The sequence below is a fragment of the Lytechinus variegatus genome, chromosome 3, assembly GCF_018143015.1.
Source record: "Lytechinus variegatus isolate NC3 chromosome 3, Lvar_3.0, whole genome shotgun sequence".
In the NCBI taxonomy this organism is placed as follows: domain Eukaryota; kingdom Metazoa; phylum Echinodermata; class Echinoidea; order Temnopleuroida; family Toxopneustidae; genus Lytechinus; species Lytechinus variegatus.
This window is the reverse complement of record NC_054742.1, coordinates 38283766-38304515: the sequence shown is the minus strand read 5'-3', so window position 1 is coordinate 38304515 and position 20750 is coordinate 38283766. Positions and strand designations below refer to the sequence as shown.

General features: G+C 36.5%; 2 protein-coding genes across 2 annotated transcripts in view; one reads left to right on the top strand and one right to left on the bottom strand.

Moving 5' to 3' along the window:
• LOC121410960 (cytochrome P450 3A14-like) overlaps nt 1-3837 on the bottom strand; it is a 32012-nt gene extending 28175 nt beyond the window's left edge. The window contains exons 1-2 of the mRNA XM_041603369.1: nt 3446-3837; nt 497-590 (exon numbers count right to left, since the gene is read on the bottom strand). Of these exons, the coding sequence (XP_041459303.1) occupies nt 497-590; nt 3446-3522 (171 nt within the window). The 5' untranslated portion in view covers nt 3523-3837. The remainder of the gene's footprint in view (nt 1-496; nt 591-3445) is intronic.
• A 4532-nt stretch (nt 3838-8369) lies between these two features.
• Nucleotides 8370-20304, top strand: LOC121410959 (cytochrome P450 3A24-like). The gene is made up of 13 exons (XM_041603368.1): nt 8370-8619; nt 9040-9133; nt 9688-9740; nt 10086-10182; nt 11576-11692; nt 12617-12705; nt 14155-14306; nt 15721-15857; nt 16479-16655; nt 16947-17167; nt 18506-18643; nt 19577-19739; nt 20190-20304. Exons 1-13 carry the CDS (start codon nt 8552-8554, stop codon nt 20265-20267), a joined length of 1584 nt encoding a protein of 527 aa, XP_041459302.1. The 5' UTR covers nt 8370-8551; the 3' UTR covers nt 20268-20304.
• Nucleotides 20305-20750: the final 446 nt, after the last annotated feature.

The window sequence follows — 20750 nt, the reverse complement described above, 5'->3', positions numbered from 1 at the left end:
AATAAAATAAAGTCGAAATGGGCCGAGAAAGATACGGTGGAGAGAAAGAGAGAAGGGAAGAGGGAGGGAGAGAGAGAGATAAGAAGAGAGATGGTGATAAAGACGAAGTGGTATACTCGAATGATGATAAACCTTAGTATATATTTTTTTTTTATTTTCCCATTAAACGATTCTCAAGAAAATCCACTAAATTCAACCAAAAACTAAAAAAATGTAGTAAACTGCATTACCTAAGAATGATATTAGATGGCTACCACTCTCATAAAGCTTTCATTAAAGAAAGGTGTGTTGTCATTTCGATGATACTTTTTTATTGAGCAAATCGTGTCTTTTTATTTGTTTTTCTTCAGGTAAATTATATGTTGATATTACAATACGATTGTTCGTGTTTGTTTGTTGATTTGAGCTGTCAAAAGGATCCATTTTGTCTGAACTATTTTATAAATTCATAATACTATTAAAGCTACAAAGATGACTGATCATAGCATATTCTCACTTTTATCCATTGAAGCGTGTTACCAAAGATTGGAATTGATGGGGGAGACTTAATACCATGTCTCTTCCAGTATGAACGAATCCAAAGATCGTTGCTGTAAGAAAACAAATCAAATTCAAGTAGCAATATTGTGACAAGAAGTTTCAAAATACAGGTATGAATCGTAAGATACAACGGAAATAATATATGCGGAAGTTTGTTATGTTCTGACATGTTCACGGAATGCGGGGAGGGGACAGTGCAAAAAATGAAGTGCTTGTATAGTGACTGCACTAAGAGCGCTGATTTTCTATTTTTTTATACTAGAAAATCAGCACTCGTAGTGCAGTCACTATACAAGCACTGTAAGTGCTAAATTAGCACTTCAATTTTACAGTGTACTTAGGTGAAAAATAACTAAACACTATCACCGCACAGTCATGAGAGCAAGGAATCAAGATTAATGCATCTTAACGGCTCGGTCACAAATACCATTAAGGATTGCTACCATTGTTTTAATAATAATAATAGCGGCATATTTACCCAGGGTATCCACTTCAGTTCCGAAAACTGTTCTCCCAGCGGGCCTTGCTATTATTACCCCGGCTTTACCTTGATCGGGCGCTCGAGCATTCGAGGAATTTCTTCCCACCGGGTACCCATTCACCTCACCTGGGTCGAGTGCAGCACAATGTGGATAAATTTCTTGCTGAAAGAAATTATGCCATGGCTGGGATTCGAACCCACGACCCTCTGTTTCCACTGGCGTCAATCCGTGTTGATGGGTGGGGGGATCACTGAAATAATTTGGCATTTTTTTTGCAATCATGTTTTTAGATATGCAAGGAATTGTCATTGATATGTCCACAGTGGCGTACCGTGGGTCACGGCATTGTTGGGGCACCAGCAAAATTTTTGAATCACTGAGTGAGCGCGCGAAGCGCGAGCTGATTTTTTTATATTCACACCTAAAAAGGGACATTATAATCAAATTTGTGTAATCGTGATAGGTACCTGTCTTGCTAAACAATGCGAGCGCGAAGCGCGAGTTGAAATTTTCGTTTATTTTGACCCCGAACAGCGAGATTCTAAGTAATATATTTTAGGAACCATTAAGAGTATGCATATTTTACCATCTAATGCGAGTGCCAAGCGCTTGCTGATTTTATTAGAATTACATCTGAACACATGAAACACTTTTTGTAGTCTATGGCTCGTATTCTGAAGCCGAGTTTAACTTAAAATCAGGTTTAAAGTTGTGGTTTAGGTATGGACAGCCAATTGTTACATAATTACTAACAGTAGAGATTTCTGACTTCAGCTCATACGGCTCTCAAATCATTCATAATTGTGTAGGAAGTATAAATATGATGATTGTCTTCACCATCGATGAATCAGGAAAGAGCACAGTAACATAAGAAACATACAACTTAATAAAAATGTTGATACTTTTGGCTTCCCATACTTAAACCACAACTTTAAACCTGAGTTTAAGTTAAACCTGACCTCAGAATACGGGCCATCGCAATCATGATTATCATACGGATCTCACTAATCAAATATTGCGAGCGCGAAGCGCGAGCTGAAAATTTAGATAATTCAGACCTGAAGTGGGGCATTCTAGGGTTTCTTTGTAGGAATTAACTAGGACCATATACGTATTTCATTAACCAAATGATGCAAGCACGAAGCGCGAGCTGAAATTTTTTGATATTCAGACGAGAAGAAGGAAGATTTTAAGGACTGATTTTAGGAATTCATGAAGAGCAGACATATCTCACCAATCCACTAATGCGAACGTAATCACGGACAGGAAATGTTTATATACGAAGACCTTAACATGGGGCAATCACTTTTTGAGTCATGTAAAAGAAGCATATGTCACTACATAAAAAATGATAACTCAAGTGCTAGGAAATATATTTGGTTTATATTGACTTGAAAACGGGATGTTTTAGTACAACAGGATTACATATCTCGTTAAACAGACAATGCGAGCACCAGAAACAATGAAGACGTATAGGCCCTAGGCAAATTATGTTTTCATAAAGTTATGATAAAAATGTTTATTATGTAATGTAACATAACATAATTGTACTATAACATTATAATGAATAATATTTTCTTCTTTCCAACTACGTTTCTCTTCCTTTCTCCCTCATTTCTCCTTTTCCCCTTTCCCCGTTTTTAGGGGGTCAGCCGATGGGGGGCATGTGCCCCCCATGCCCCCTGTAGTTACGCCACTTTATGTCCATATGGCAAATACCCCTCCGATATTATTATCTTTTTTACCCCATGATGGTTTAATGGTTTTATTAGAGATTACATTAAAAAATAATTTGACATTCCATCTTAATCCCTTCCCCTAAAACCCCAACATTGATGAATTGGAAGAAACGGGGGTTTCAATGTTATGCATAAGTATTTTGTTTGGAAATAGTGAACTGGCTCTTTATTTGCATTTTATGATTCAATAATATTGTTTTATTTGTTAAGCGGTATTTTAGGAAGAATTTTCACCAATAAAACAATTATCTCTTGTGATTTTTTATTTATTTCTTCCGTAAAAAGTGGGGGGATGTTTGTACAGGCCACCCCCTCCTCAAAAAGTGGGGGATATATCCCCCACCCCCGGGATTTACGCCAGTGTCTGTTTCAAAGTCCAAAGACTAATCCACTGGGCCACAACGCTCCACATTCAACCTCAAAATGACTGGCCAAGGGGTTTTTCCCAAGAAAATCATATATTTCTTTCAAATATTTATGAGATTTTTTGACATACATAGTTATAAGAACACAAGGAACATTATCAAATAAAAATTTTGTTGAAATTAAAGAAAAATATAATTAACATTAATCTAATTTATTATGTGCACAGACATGCCCCCCCTTCATACGTATTATGTAAAAATGTAATATTTATGCGATTTCCACTGAATTATTAGCAGGTATATCCATGCTGATACTTACCAAATGTAGATAATGATTAAAGCACTGACAAGAAGCCACGTCAGTGAAATATCAAAGCCAAGGAAATTCATCTCCATGATGATATCTAAAGAAAAGTCATTACAATCTCACTATCATGCCTGTTCGACAGGGAACTCAAAATGTGCTTCGTCATGAGAAGTCAATTATATTTAAGAGATATGAACTATCTATGGAGGTGCATGTCAACACTTAACAAATCTTCACAAACTGATATTTACAGTAGTTCCTATACCTTGACACACGAATGTCTATTTTTCTGAAGTTCGGACAACTTGGACTTTCGCCCTCTTCATCTGAAAGTTTGCTTTATATCATGCGATTATGATATCGCATATATATTATGTAGGCGTATGTCTCTAATGTTATTCAAGTTTTAGGTTAGACTTTATTTTATCGAACATGAAAAGCAAGCAAGAAAATGATGACTAATGTAAAGGCGTTGAAGAAAACCAATCAATCAGCTCGCCGTATTGAAAGAGAACCCATTGTGACAACGATTCGATCAATATCTTTGACTCTGGTTAAAACTAGTTTTTACTGCTTTCCTCATTGAACAAGTAAAGATTCCCTTACTTTTCAAAAATTGGAAACTCTCAGAATTCGTATTTCAGTTATTCATTCCTTCATTCATTATGGCCCATTTTTTACTTCATTCTTTGAAAATTATATAGAATATTACATAGGTTCCTTGGAAGAAAATAAAATGTCTCGAAAGCCTGCAATGAATAACAATTTCCTTTAAAAGGTAAAATGAGATGAAAAGAAACAGTTTGATTTTAATGATTTTTTTAAGTGATGTGGTTCAAACGAATTTCAAACGCTCTATTCTATACTCATTCTATACCCATACATATCCGAGGGTGAATTCTTATTTACCATTGCATGATAGACAGCAGGGCTCCGTAACACAAAGGTTAGCGATTAATCGCTAAATGAAATGTCCTATCAAGATCATCGTTGCATGCGTATTTTGCACAGGAGACTGACTAGGAACCAATCAGAATTGTTATTCCAAATTAGCGATCAAACGCTAATCTTTGTGTTACGGGGCCCAGATCTGCTATATCCGAAAGGCATGGTAGATTCAGGAACTCAGGAACTATTCAAGTTTCATGATTTTGCTTGGTTTTGGGGCGAGAAATGACGTCATTGTTGCCGAAAATTGTTGACAAGTGAGTCAAATGAATTAATTGGTCGTTATGGTTCAACGAGAGGGGGGGGGGTCTAAGGGCCTTTATTTCTATAATGATATTATTATTAGGCCTATATATTAGGACGGTAGTATACAGGAAAAAAAATTGCGGGTAGGTCTTGGAACGGAAAGTTCTGGGGCTTTTGAAATCACAACGGCCTGGAACCGATTTTATGGCTGAAAACACTAGCGTGCCTAAGGGGGGGGGGTGGCAGGGGGGCAGACTCCCCCCCTGACGAATCACAATAAAAAAAAGCGAAAAGTGAAAGAAAAAAGTAAGAGAGAAAAAAGGGGGAAGAGGAAAAAGAAGAAAGGGTTAAAGAGAAGGGGGAAAACAACTGGTCTGCAGACTGTCGGGAAAAAAATATCATTAACTGTCAGGCACACGGGGCTGTTCCAACTGATCCGGGTTTTTTTTGTTCCACCATCTTAGTCGGTAAATGTCAATTAAACTGTACAATTTTATCGGTAAATTGTGATTTTTTTTACGCAATGCGACATTTAGAGCTCTCTGTACCGATAGTGAGGACGGACTGGGCTGACCAGGGACAGGAAAAGGTTAGAGAACAACTTTTAGGTAACATAGGAGTTATAACAATAAAAATTTCGCGCGTAGCGCTCGCATCAAATTTTTAGTTGGCTACCTAACTGTAAGTGGCTAGTTTTCAGGTTGAAAATATATCATTAGAAACCAATTTGTTCACGGTTACAAAAATTGCTTAAAATATCAAGTTCTTAGGTCGGAATATCAAAATTTTCAGCTCGAGCTTCGCATTCGCATAAAATTTCATCCGGTTCATAATCAAATGAAGTGCTCAGAATGTAAAGTTTTTGGGTCGAAATATAAAAAAAATTTAGCTCGCGCTTCACAGTCACATCAATTAATTGTTTTTAATTACGGTGTTCTTCATAGTTAAAAAAATCCTTAGAATGTCCACTTTTCATGGGGAATATCTCACATTTTCAGCTCGCTCTTCGCGCTCGCATCGATTAATTATTCAGTTAGAAACCTATTTGTTCATGGTTTCCTAAAAGTGCTTAGAATGTCCAGTTCTTAAGTCGAAATATCAAAAGTTTTAGCTAGCGCTTCGCGCCCGCACGACTGTTAAGAAACCCATCCTGTAAGTGCTTAGAATGTCTAATGTCCAGTAAGGAATATCAAGATTTTTAGCTCGCACTTCGCGCTCGCATAATTTATTAAGGAAGCTACCCATCCTATTCATAATTAAGTGCAATCGCAATCATTATTTTTATATTATTATTCTTAACTGGTTTCAATGTCAAATACCTCTTTTATAGCGTATCTAAATGAGCAGAATTGGGAACATAATAAACAATTTTAAAGAAGAATAAAAGAAGTGTTTTAATATAAACATTGCAATTACCACTTGATTAGAAGTATATCGATCACGATCTAATACATTTCATTCTGGAATGATATAGAAAAAAAAAATCAATTTCGACAATAAAGTGCAATCGCCCGATAGCAAATATCAGTAGTAACAAGATCCAAACTGTTTTATTGGGCACCCCCTGGGTAACCTTTCCCACCTTCAGTGCCACTGCCAGACCTACACATCCAAACGTGTATGGGGGTGCCCAAATATCCTCGTGTATTGGTAATTTTATGACCAAATGTATAATTTCTGCACGTTTCACATCATGTAAAAAGGCTAAATAATCATTGAAAAAAATGTTCGCTCGCTTCACTCGCTCGAAAATTAAAATCTGTAAAGTTGATATTTGGGCAATGATTATCAGCCCCCCCTGAAAAATAAATCGTTCCTATATACGTCCATGCCTACTACCCCCCCCCCTTGCTCATTCTTGTCGCTTGCCCCCCCCCCCATGCTCCCCGACGAAATATGCCAGGTACGCCACTGGCTGAAAACGTTAGGCCTATAAATCAATGTTCAACCCCCCCCCCACCTTCCGGACACGATCCTTCAATTATTCACGTCATGCCAGCTAAATGCTTCCTGATAAAAAAAACCCTGCCTAAATAGTAATTTTATGCCTAAAAATAGCAAGAAGGCCCACTAATAGACTGAAAATTTTAGCTTTGGTCGAAATGACCACTGCAGACAAAATCTGTGAACACGTTTTAAAAAGGATGAAATGGATAATGGAAAAATTGTCAAGAAACATTTCCACGCTTTGTGTTTTTGTGTAAATTGAGGGAGGGGGCCCAACCTAATCACTTCCTTCAGAATCGGGGATAGTTATGAAAGCATTATTAAAGTACATACGTCAAGGCTCAGTCATACCATGGACCTATTAGGTCCATGGTCATACAAAGCTTCGCAATCATTCATCAAATCTCAATGTGCAATCTCATTCGCATCGTTGTCGCATACGCCATTTTTCGAAACACCAGGAAAATCATAATATTCTGTTTTCATCTGTAATCCATTTTGCAAACCTTTTCTGACAATGAAAGAGATATATATTTTAATTTTCTTGATGCCGACCTTACATTTGAACAAGAATTTGACATATATGATAATGATAATAATAATAATAATAATAAACTACAACAAAATCACAGCAACAACTATACAACGACAACCATATCAACAACCACAATAACAACACAAATAAAAAACGACCATTAGACCAACACATTGGCGGCGGAAGCCACAAGTTTAGGGGGACCACCACACAATTTTTTGACAAGCCAAAAAAAAGGTTATCACCCACAAATTATAGGGGAGACACAGGGAAACAAATTGACAAGCAAAAAAAAAGGGTTACCATAAAAAATAGGTGGGGGTCCCCCCGCTTCCGCTGCCTATGGACCACCATGTCCGTCTATCAAAAGAAGGCAGTCCAAGGGGTAGGGGGGTCCGCAGATAAATAAGGCCATTTCTGTTGATGTTTTTTTCTTCAAATTTTTTATTTCGTGTGCCTTGTTCGAGTTTTTCGGGTAGATACAATTTTCCAACATTCTAACTCTATTGTCTATCGTTTTGTCAACGAAAATACGAGCTCGAGTAGGTCCTTATAATATCAGCTAAATTAGATTTATGATATCAAACAATAAACATGGTAAAGTTGCACGCAATGCTTGTATTGACGCACATTTCAACCTTGAAACGTGTGACCCAATGCGAGTACATCTTTCATATTTGACAATCATATTTGTTCATAGCTATCATGAGTTTGTTTAGTTATTAGATGATGGACTTGACAAATCATGCTGTAGTCATGCATGGGTATACATTCTGATGCACAAAGGCTTTTTAAAAATCTTTAACATGTTTAATCTATTTGTAACCAATTTTTACTGAAAACCCCAAAGTACAATGATTTGAACGACTGGTATAGGATGAAATAAAAATACAAGAAACATTCTATACACATTAACTTATCATTGACATACGCAGCGGTTTTTTTTTCTTGGGGGCAAGACTAGACGCATAAAAAAATCGATCAAAGACTAAAACGATCAAGCTTATTCTGAGGCTCTTTTTCCTTTTTTTAAAGTGAAATTTAAGGATTTCACCTTGCACTTTGCACACTTTTGGTGAGTTTAATGAGCTTTTTTCAGTAGAAAAACATGGAACTCAAAATTTCGTATAGATATCCCTTGCCAACAAAATGTTTGACGCCCTCTTTATCTCAATGTTATTGTTCGGATCTTATTCTTCATGCTGAGGTCAAATTTTATTGTTACAAAAACGGTGACTTGTTTATACTTCAATCATACTGGAATAACCCAGCCAAGACAGCAACAATGCTTTCTAGCAGCATCTTGCAATGACATATCAGTTGAGGAAACCTATTGCCGATTGATATTTTTCGTTTAATACTCTGTCTTTAAAAACGTAAAATATTTTCTTTTTTCTGCAAAAGAACATTTGAAACATTCCTGTTTATTCTCAAGACAGATCATGGCTTTGTTGTTTCTTCCTGCTTCTTCCTATGTTCTTTTTGGAAGTCTCGTTTTGGTTTATATATGGTAAGTTTTCAGATTTCAGACGCATTTTTTGTTCTCAATATATATATATATATATATATATATATATATATATATATATATATATATATTTATAGGATCCATGGTACAACAGACTTTCTATGAAAACTCGATGATCGATCTTAAGGCCTATATGTGGAGGTGCCGTGGCCGAGTGGTCTAAGGCGCCTGGCTATACATGTAAAAGTCCGGGGTTCGATCCCCGGCCGCGGCACCTATGCCCGTGAGCAAGGCATTTAATCTACAATGCTCTTTTATCCTGCTTTCAAATAAATAGAAATGCTTTATGCATTATTCTGTTCTTCTCCATCATAGAGTATGCTAACTGGGTTCAACGTGCGATTTCAATGTTTTACTATTCCTTAATTATTTATTTTTTCTGTCCCTTTCTCTATACGACAGCTATGATATCTGGCGTCGCAGCTATTGGAGAAGGCATGGAATACGGTCACCTCCCTCTCTCCCAGTTTTTGGTAATACATATGAATGGAGAATGGTAAGATACTCAGAAGTGACCTTCCAAAAATGCGAAAAGTTATTAAGGCATCCAAAATTTTATAAGAATTTATTAAGTTGCATTCACAATCTGCACATATAATCGACCCTTTTCAGATGTTTAGATTTAATGCACTCTAAGCCATACACCATTGTTCACTCATCCTCCAAGTTATGGAATAGCCTCCCTGAAATCATAAAACGTTGCTTGACCTCTGAAACTTTCAAACGATACCTTAGGACATTTCTCTTCAGTTCTTCTTAATTTCCTCTATAATTTCTTAAAAAGTGCCTTAAGCGATCTACAGAGTGGATTTGGCGCAATGTAATTCTAATTATTACTATCATTCATTAACATAAAGAAGGGAACCAGCTTGATCCCAGTGGTTCATATACTCGAAAACTTGGTGGGGTGGGAGTGGGGTCTATATATTTGAGTAACCTAGTTAACGATTCTATTGTTTAAGGTGTGAAAAATTATTGATGCATTTCAGCGCAGTTGACCTCAGATCAGATTTTTAAAATGTTGGTGTCGAACAAATTTTCTTGTTTCAGTCACAACATGAGAAGTACGAGGAGTATTCAAAGACTTATAGAAATTTCTTTGGGTAAGCATTTTGTTGTTTTTATTCAACATGCTTTTATACCTTCGTTGCCACACGTAGTATTGATTTCATTTTCATTGCTTACAAACCTATTTTGTGTCTGCAAAGGAATTTCTGTATGGCCTTTTTTTTCGTAAATTCAGCCGATTTTCCAGTCTACGAGTAAATAGTATCCAAAACTATTTTTATCGATCTATCAGATGACGAAGCTAGCCAACAAACAAAACAAAAACTGTCAAAGCATATCATTTCAATTAAATGAAAAGTGACAAAAATGCAGTTAACTAGTATCAATATGTCATCTATTAATCTATATTCTATAATTGGATTTGTACGGTTAACTTGCAGGGTATACAACTTCAATACACCCATCTTGGTCATTAGTGATTTGGATGCTGTCAAGAACATTCTCGTGAAGGACTTCCAATACTTCTATAACAGACCAGTGAGTACTGCATCGGCATCGTGCAGCTATAAATCATTTCCCTTTTCATAGCGAAGCTGATGGAAGAGTCTGTGCGGGGCGTGAGTGTGGGTGAGGATGGGTGAGTGTGGGACCATGGGTGTTTGTGTGTATGTATGAAAGTGCATTTATCTTTCTCTCATTCGCTTTCTTTGATTAAATTCCTACCTCTTTGCACAGTGGCGTACCGTGAGTCACGGCACGAGGGGGGGGGAGACCAGCAAAAATTTTGAGTCACTTACTGGGCGCGTGAAGCGCGCTCAATTGCCAGGTATACTGACCTAACATGCCTAATAGTATAGCATTTTAAGGACTGTGTCATTAAACAGATATGTATCTCACAGATTAAATAATGCGAGCACGAGGCGCGAGCCGAAAATCTTTGACATTCAGACCTAAAAAAGGGAGATAAGCAATTTTTTGTAATCATGATATGTACCTATCTCACTAAACAAACAGTGCGAACGCGAAGCGCGAGCTGAAATTTTTGTATACATTAACCCAAAAAGGGACAAAAGGACTATAGTTTTTAGGAATTAATGAAGAGCATACATATCACACCAGTCATCTAATGCGTGCGTCAAGCGCTTGCTGATTTTGTAAGAATTACACCTAAACACATGAAGCACTTTTTGTACTCATTGTAATCATGAGCATGATATGTATCTCACTAATCACATACTGCGAGCGCGAAGCGCGAGCTGAAGTGCTTTATTATCAGACCTGAAAAGGGGCATTCTCAAGCTTGTTTGTAAATACGTTTTTCACTTACTAAATGATGCGAGCGCGAGCTGAAAATTTCTGATAGTCTATTCAGACCAGTAAAGGGTAGTTATTTAAGAGATGCAAGTCACTACATAAAACAATAACTCGAAGTGCGAGGAAATACATGTATATGGTGTATTGAAAACGGGATGTTTTAGTACAAAAGGATTATATATGCCATTAAACAGAAATTGCAAGCACCAGGAATGATGAACGCAATGTCATAGGACCTCAGCAAAATATGTTTCATAAATTTATGAAAAATATTTATGTAATATAATATATATTATTATATAATATAATACAATAGAATGTACACTAGTTTCTTCTTCTCTACTACGCCTCTCCCTTTTCTCCCTCTTTTTCTCCTTTTTCCCCTGTCTTTTTTTTTTTGGCCAGCCGATGGGGGGGGGGCACGTGCCCCCCCATTGCCCCCCCCCCTTAGTTACGCCACTGTCTCTCAATTTCTTGGCCCTCTTCTGTGTTTTATCCCTTTCCTTCTCCTGACCACTACCATGACTACTCCTGTCTATCCATCACCACTTGTTGTTCATTAAAGATATAAAAAATATAACATTTAACAAACGTTTTTAGAACATTCTATCCACAGAATTTTCCTCTCGTCAATCGTCCAATGGATAAATCACTCTTCTTCCTCAGAGATTCAAGATGGAAAAAAGTCAGAAATGTTACCTCTCCGAGTTTTAGTGCTAACAAAATGAAAAAGGTAACTATGTACACACACTTGTTCTTATCTTTTCCTCATCTATGTATACATTTTGTTATGACATATTCATTTTCATTTTATTTGTTCTCTTCTATTTTATCAATCTTTTTTTTCATTTAGTCATTTTATCTAATATCATTATTTGGAAGGCATTTAAATTCAACGATTTCAAACTCGTGTTTGGAAGAAAAAAGTTAGTGGGAAGAGTCAGACATAATTGTAAATGATGTTTTCAATGGTAATGTGCAAACAATGAAATATTATAGTTAGACCGATCTTGGGAGGAAATGAAACTAGGAAATCCTAAGTGACCAATTTACATTTACAACTCTTCGTGGTTTATATATCAACAAAGATAAGTGTAGAGTTATGTGGTTGGGCTCAAATAGAGTCGCAAGACAAATAATTTGACATTTAATGTTCCGATAACCCTCACTGTACGTTGGCTTTTTTTCTCGTACGATACAAATTGATCCCTGGGTATCAAACATAGGTAAAGACCTTCTTAAAATATAGGTTATTATTTCGGCAATATTTTGATAGACGAACTTCGAAAATGATTCTTGGATTTTAATTAGCCAAAAATCTTAAATTACGTAACTTACTTGGGGCGAGGGGGTAAAGAGTCTAGTCCTGAAATATTTGCATAAGCACAATGACATTAAGTGATTTCATGCACCCTTTGAGAAAAATTATCAATATCTTATAAAGAGATTAATGTATTTGAGGGGCGTTTGAACAATTCGTAGGGCCTTAATAAATGTAAGCCTGTATATAGGTAAAGCTTCTCCAAATATTATATTTGTCCAATTTGTCTTATATTAAATGATGGGTTTAATTGTTATGAAAGAGATATTTACGTAGGCCTTTTTGTTTGAATATGCTGAACATTTCGTTAATGAAAAACGATTTCTCTGTTTCCAGATGTCCCTTTTGGTGAATGAAAAGGCTGATAGACTTGTAGAGAACATTGGGAAAGAACAAGCCAAGCGTGGTTTTGTAGAATGCAAACAGTAAGATTTTTTTTCATTCATGCCGAATTTGCACTAACTAACATTGCCTAATCAAAATATCTTTGAGTGTGATTTCATGTTCAAGTCTAATATTGATATTTATTGTTGTGATTGTCACTTTTTCAAACCATTTTAAAAGCCTTTTCCTTTGATGATCTATAGGTAATACGTAAATTAAATAAAACAATATATAATTAAACAAATGAATGTATAAATAATTTGATTAATAAATGAATGGATGAATAGATAAATGAATGAATAAATAAACAAATAACTAAATGAACAAACAACTAAATAAGAAATTATTTCTACTGCATGAGTAAAAAAAATCAATTGACACCTCACGAGTCTCTAATTTACGGGAAATATTGCATGAATACTTCATCATCATATATGGCTGGGAAAAATATCTTCTTCCAAATAATTTCATACCATATTAATGTGGTATGTCTTCGCGCCAAGATAATTATAAAGTGTCTTTTACAGAGATGTAAATTTTTACTTGCGCCAAAGTAAGGCATGGCTCAATGTAGATGTCAATGATATCATATTCCTACACTGTAAACAGAATATTGGGTAAAATTTAACAGCACGAGGGTAACTTTGTGTCCTACCAACTTGGGTCAGGATTTTACCCAATGCGGGAAACATTATTGTCCAGTAAGTTTAAAAGATAGGAAGCAATTGGTTAAGAATGGGCAAAATTTTCATCACACTGGATAAATTATCCAAGGGTTAACACATATCACATAAATATGGTATCAAATTATTTGGGAGAACATACTCTTTCATACCATATATAACAATTGTGTGTTCATGAAATATTTTTTTTCCTTAATTGGGGATGAGTGAGATGTCAATTTTTTTTACTCACACGGTATAGTATGTTTGCTGATGTGACGGCAACCTTTGGTACTATATACTCGATAAGGCGTTCATGTGTAATCAAGAACTTGTTCAGGAAAAAAAATTGCCAAGGAATTACGTAACTTAGGAGTTTTCCTCTGTTCTGTTTATCATTTTGAATGATTTGTAGGTGACAATAAAGAAACATATACAGTGTAAAAATGAAGCGCTAATTTAGCACTTACAGTGCTTGTGTAGTGCTAGTGACTGCACTACGAGTACTGTTTTTCTAAATTTAGTTTAGATTTGAACTAGAAAATCAGCACTCGTCGTGCAGTCACTATATAAGCACTGTAAATGCTACATTAGCACTTCATTTTTTACAGTGTAAATATATAGACCTATAAATGCCAAAAGATGAGAGAAATTGGAGATTAGAATAATAGAAAAAAGAGCTGGACTGCTGCTACAGCATTCTCACAGTAATTGCGATAAAGGTAAAAAGTAAGGAGGAAAGAGAGAGGGAAATAACGAGAAAGGAACAGAGGGAAGTGTCCTTTCGCATTCATTCGTTCGAAATCAAACTTCTTATAATTTGTACAGACTTTATGGATCCTTCGTCATGGATTCGATATCGGAATGTGCATTTGGTCTTGACGTCGATTCACAGAACAACCCTGGGCACCCATTTGTTGATCATGCAAAGCAAGTCATTCAGAGTGGGTTTATCTTCAGTCCACTGATTGCGATTGCAGGTAAGTCGATGACGATAAGGAGGTAAAAGTTAACTTATACAAGTATGACTTTGGGGGTCTTATTCTTATACCATGGTCACATTTGTTCTACGGCGGCCGTACGGCGAGTCGAAAACAGCCGTATTAACATTTTTGTACCAGCTACATATAGGTGGTTTGAATAAAAATGAATAAAACGGCTGTTATCGACTCGCCGTACGGCAGCCGTAGATCAAATGTGACCAAGGTATTAGTTATACCATGGTCACATTTGTTCTACGACAGCCGTACGGCGAGTCGAAAACAGCCGTTTTAACATTTTTGTACCAGCTAAATATAGGTGGTTTGAATAATATTGAATAAGACGGCTGTTTCTTACTCACCGTACGGCCGCCGTAGAGCAAATGTGACCAAGGTATAAAGACATGCCTTCATATCGAATAATAATAATAATAACACTTATTTACCCAGGGTAGCCACTCTCAGCTGTAAGCTGTTCTTCCACCGGGCCCTGCATAACATAATATGTTATTACTACTCTACTCCGTTCTCAAACGTCGAGCCTTTGACAAGAAGGCAGAAGGTCACAAATCTAAAGTCTTTGGTACGATTCGGCCGGGGATCGAACCCACGACCTCACGTCAATGACGCGGGAACTCTACCACTGAGCTACCAATGAGCGAGTTCTTTCTCAAATCTCGTTCGAGGGAAAGTATACAATAAAATTGCGTAGTCCTTGATGGTGTTCGCTGCAGTGCAAACAAATCATGGAATTTGGGTTCTCTTTGATATAATGCACACAGTTGGGTTTTATGTTCACATAATCAGAGCGCGGATTTTAGATGAAGCTCTATAACCCATGGGCTGTTTTAAACCATCTCATATGCATTCTACAAAACCATCACTACTACATCTCGATCTTACTACTTCTATTTCTACTCTTCCACTACATTTTTTTTAAATTTTCCTATTAAAACCACTTTAAGATGCTATTTTCAAACGGGCGAAACTACCTCGTTCACTATTACGATATCTTCAGTGGCATGGCCTATACCCTCAATCGGATTGGACTCGTTGTTGTTAAGGTACGACTATATTGCAATCATTGGTGTGTAACATATGAAATGCTAATTTAACACTTACAGTGCTTGTATAGTGACTGCACTACGAGTGCTGATTTTCTGGTTTAAATTTGAACTAGAAAATCAGCACGCGTAGTGCAGTCACTATACAAGCACTGTAAGTGTTAAATTAGCATTTCATATGTTACAGTGTATTGATTCACTGACTATATTATTGCAGGTGGTGTTATTGCTCATGAAACGTATATGTTCCCAAATGGTTAGATTCTTGAAAACACATTTTTTTAATTCAAGTAATTTCATTGTTTTATTATAAATCCAATTAAAACGTCACATTCTTTTATTAAATGCAGCTATTTTCCCTTGGCTGGCTGGCATATTCAGATATTTCAACATCGGAATTTTGAAAGGTGATTCATTGAGATTCTTTGGAAATATTGCTACCCAGGCGATGGCGATTAGAAGAGGTACAGCGAACAAAGAAAATAAAGTAAGAAGTTTATCAAAGGTTGTATCAAAGTTTGATTTTATACATGATTGGATGCAGACACAAATAAATTATAAACCGCTTCAGAGTTCCGCGGGCTGAACCCCGAGATGGTGATGTTAAAGGTTGGTCCCAGGCAAAAAAAAAATCGTACGTAACTTGAATAGTGTCATTCCGCAAAGAGCACCCTTGCTTCATTTCTGTAGAGCTATTTGAAATACATATATGTACATGTATATATATATATACATGTATATATATATCCTGTAAAAAATATTGGGCAAAATTTTAACCAGCACGACGGAAATTATGTGTCCAACCAATTTGGGGCAGTATTTTACCCGATGCAGGAAGCATATTGTCCATTTAGGATAAACAAAATAAGGAGCAATTACTTTAGAATGGGCAAAATTTTCAACATAATGGATACATGAAAATGCCCGAAAGAAATGTCCAATATTGGTTGAACACATTTCTTCACATTTTCTAAAGAAATCCTGAATCCTACTCAATATGACATAACTCTCAATATTCTCTGACGTTGGAAAGGGGGAAAATTCTCATACATCCAATATTCGCCTATAAGCATTTAAAATTTTCAAAAGGATTTTTTTTTGTCACAAGAGGGTGGATTTTCTCCAGCTGATGGTGGATGCTACTCGAGAAAAACATGAAGATGGAACCAATCAGAAAGAAGATATCGATGATGACCTCAAGGTTCATCACGAGAATGACAAAGACTCCGTACCTCGTGATGCTAAGTTGTCGAAACCCATCGATGATGACGAATTCACAGCACAGGTACATTGTAGAATTATAAACAGGGTGCGCTATATTCACTCTGGTAAAACAAGTTGATCACAGTCTGATTTTGTTTCAATGTAATATAATTTATGAATATGATGATGGGTTTCAATTTAGGAATGAACATCACCATTTAAGAGGCATTTGTAAGTACAACTTTATAGTTAGCAGTATAATCTATATTTCCTGTCGCAGATGTACAATTTATAAGTATTTTACCGACAAATCCCTTCGAAACCTTCCTCTGAATGATAAACATCACGTCTTCTGCATTACTATCATTTTCAGGCAATGTTCTTTTTATTTGGTGGCTACGAAAACACAAGCTCCCTCTGTGGCTTCTCTTCCTACTTTTTAGCTAGGAATCCAGAGAGCCAGGACAAACTGATCAAAGAAATAGACGAGATGACACCGACATCAGGAAGTGTCAATTATACCACCATCGCCAAGATGACGTATCTTGATCACGTGATTCGTGAGACTCTTCGCCTCTACCCGATTGCTCCACTGTAAATTATTCCTTCATTTTCATTTAGGACTCATTCTATGTATATCTCTATCAGGGTTCCCACAGTCATGGAAAATCCTGGAAAATTTGTGATCATGGAAAGTCAGGAAAAAGTCAGGGAATTGGAAATTTTTTGAAAAGTCATGGGTTGCATTCACCTCTTGGCAATGGTAGGATTCCTGTTTGTCGAGTCTCGCAACTCTCGTACTTTGTGATCATACTCTGCTATAATAATTGGTGTTCATGATTTCCATTTTCCCCAGTTTTGTGACATCCCAATTTCAACATAACTCCCGGGACGTCACGGGAAGTCATGGAAAGCAGCAATTTAGTCATGGAAAAGTCATGGAATTCCGTTATCAAACTTCTGTGAGAACCCTGTCTATGTGTTGATTGTAATTTAACAAAGGAATGTATACATTTCATGTCAAGATAATAAGGTTGTTCACTGAAATATTCATGGAATAAAGCCTGGCTCACACCTTTGCGCATTGCTGCATAAGCCGAGAGACCGGAAACAGCAATACGCAGCCTTACAACAAATATAAAACATTTTTTTTAATCACATACAACGTGTTCGTTGCTACGACAGTTCATATATTGTTTTCTCTTTTGTTAGGTGTATAGACCCCACTTAGAAATTACAATATAAACCACACCCATACTGAATTTTTCATAGCTTGCCCCAAGGGCGTACAGATGGTTGAGAGGGAAAAAACAGATTAGGAACTAGAAAAGGGTGGAATATGATTTCATTTTCCGAATATAACCTCAAAATCTATCACAAACTTGGATTTTTGAAATAAAAATTTATATTTCTTTTACGCGATACGCCCCCTCAAATTTTTTGGCTATTGTGTCACTGCCTTGCCCCAAAATTGGTTTTGACAGGGAAATGAATGTTGTGCATCTGCATTTCTCAGCATCATGGGGGGATGGACCCCTGAATTTCTATGACAAGGGGGGAAATACAAATAATGATTTTAAGAAAATGAAAGGAAAAATTGAAAAATATGTTACTATATCCTGTACAAAATCAATTTATGATTATTAATCGATTTTAGTAATGAAAATTGTCATTTTTTCACTCGCTTTTTATAAATTTTGCCATATACACAATGTCTGGCCCCCTACAAATTTCTACTTCATTACGATATTGATGATAACTGACACGATTATACCGAAAATGATAAATAATCACATATTTACTGATCTGAGTAAACTAAACATAACTTAACTTTATCGCTTTGTCAATTTTTCATTTTTTTTTATTTGGTTATTTCTGAGTTAGTCGAAATTGACCCTTTTCCCCAAATGTGTTTCTCTTCCCACTGTTTAGTACCAGCCGGGTCTGCACCAAAGAGTATGATGTGAATGGCTTTACTATACCCAAAGGAATGCAAGTCGACATCCCCATCTATACCATACAACGTGACCCGGAGATTTGGCCTGAGCCAGAGAAATTTATTCCTGAAAGGTAAAATGGGTAAAGTAACTATATATTTTTTTCTTGTGATGCATCGCATTGCAAAAGCATGCAATTGTACTTTTTGAACAATTGTACGGCGTTTGTCCCTGCAGAAGCAAATAGTATGGGAATAAGAAAGACAATGTGAAACCAAAAAAGATAGTATATGGGGTTCAGGATAGTCCGGGGTTAAGGATAGTAGACTAAGGAAATGCAGTGTGATAAGCATGTCTCACAGAAACACAGCTATGATGATGAAGGGTTTTTCTCTAAAATGTGCTTCACCCATCGTTATTTCTTTAGAGAAAATTATAATTGTTTATGCGGAGTAGTTTATGAAAGGGGTAAGATACCCCTTTCATAGTGAGAGCCGAAGTGGAGTTAGTCCGGAGTCCAGGAGGAGTTACTCCACTTTGGAGGGCAATATGAAATTCTGAAATTAGTTCGATCCGGATTCAAAGCGGAGTACTCAACCCACTTCGAGAAGAGGGTTACCATGGTTACAAACGGAGTTACTCCGCACTGGAAATGCGGTATGCGCTTATCGCTGTGATCTCGCCACACGTATGGCGCGAACTCGCTTGGAAACCATGGCAACGACTGCGGATACACCGCTGCGGTGCTTGCCAACATGAAAGTGGGTTTAAAGTCGGTCCGCAGTACAAGCGTATAAACTCAATCCGGAGTTATTCCGGAGTAACTCCACTTCGCCTTCAGTATGAAAACGGTATTAGAGTTTGTCTTGAAATCGGTATTCAAGTTATACAGCACGATTTTCTTCCCATTATTTCTTATTCCATACATTTGGAGGGCGTTATTTTCTTATTGCTTATACTACATTTCAAGTATAATTGGAAGATACATGTAGCAGCATCATTAAAATGCTATCAATGTGACTTAATGAAGACTAAGAATAGTGATTTCTTGTGAAAACTTCTGCAGGTTTACCAAGGAGAATCTCGAAACTATGCACCCCTATTCTTGGATTCCCTTTGGGAGTGGACCAAGAATGTGTATTGGTATGAGATTCGCTGTCATGGAAACCAAGATTGCCCTTGTTAGAGTTTTGAGGGAATTCCGCTTAGAGACCTGCCCTCAAACTGAGGTACGTGGCATCTTATTTCAACCTTTGAATACATTCAAATGAGTTTTCCATACGAGCCGATAGCAGTTTTATTTCTTTGCAATAACTGGAACCGATCTCTTTTCTGAAATCTAAATGTCACATACCCCAACCATGGACCTACAGATCCATACCCAACAGACCGCCAGTCAACAGCAAAGTAGCCCGACAAGTAACTATTTTGCATTTTCAAGTAAGAATAAAAATAAGGCATATATATACTTTTTTGTGGGTGGTATATCCTATACACACTGCATCCTGGTATTATACTATTACACATACACTTCCAATCTGTTATTCTTTATGTTAAACACCGCCCCTGAAGGGAAAATATAATCAAAGCATTCAAATGTTACATTATTTTATTCGAAGCGTTGAAGCTTGAGAAACGTTACTAAACTGAAGTAACTTTTATTCTTATTCTTTTTTCAGATACCACCCAAGACTGGAAGTAATGGGCTTGTGACTCCAAAGAATGGTATCGCCCTTCGGGTCGTGCGAAGAAACTAATCAAATAAAATACTTGATCTTTAATACATGAATAACTGAAAAAAAGAACTTTGTACTTATTCAAGTATTTGCGTTTGCTGATAATTATGACCGAAGGTTGTTAACTAAGAAGATATTCATATAATTATAAAGGTAGGGGCGTTTTGTTGGAAAAACACTTGAACTTAGAAAACATAGGATTTGTCTACGCGGCGCCGCGCCGGAGCGTTCAGGCAAGCTGATTGTTCGTTCACCCCTATACTTCACTTTTGATACGTGTTGGTTTGTTATATTTTCTTAAATTTTCTATCAAGGTGACATGAATGTAAAAGAAATATTGTTAATTGACTATAAGCAGTACAATAACTATGTTTTTATATCCTTTTTGCATTGAAGCTCTGAAATTTTAAAATTTCTCTGAAACCTTAACCTGCTCTAAATCATTTGATTTTTTCTTAGATTATAAAACTCGATTGCGAAGAAAAAAAAATGTGAACGGATGAT

What these genes read in the sequence shown, in the direction of transcription:
- LOC121410959 (XM_041603368.1), top strand. Translation starts at nt 8,552, where the DNA reads ATGGCTTTGTTGTTTCTTCCTGCTTCTTCCTATGTTCTTTTTGGAAGT. An exon ending in ATACATATGAATGGAGAATG is followed by an intron (nt 9,134 to 9,687) that starts GTAAGATACTCA and finishes TTCTTGTTTCAG; the next exon opens with TCACAACATGAGAAGTACGA. An exon ending in GGTTTTGTAGAATGCAAACA is followed by an intron (nt 12,706 to 14,154) that starts GTAAGATTTTTT and finishes TAATTTGTACAG; the next exon opens with ACTTTATGGATCCTTCGTCA.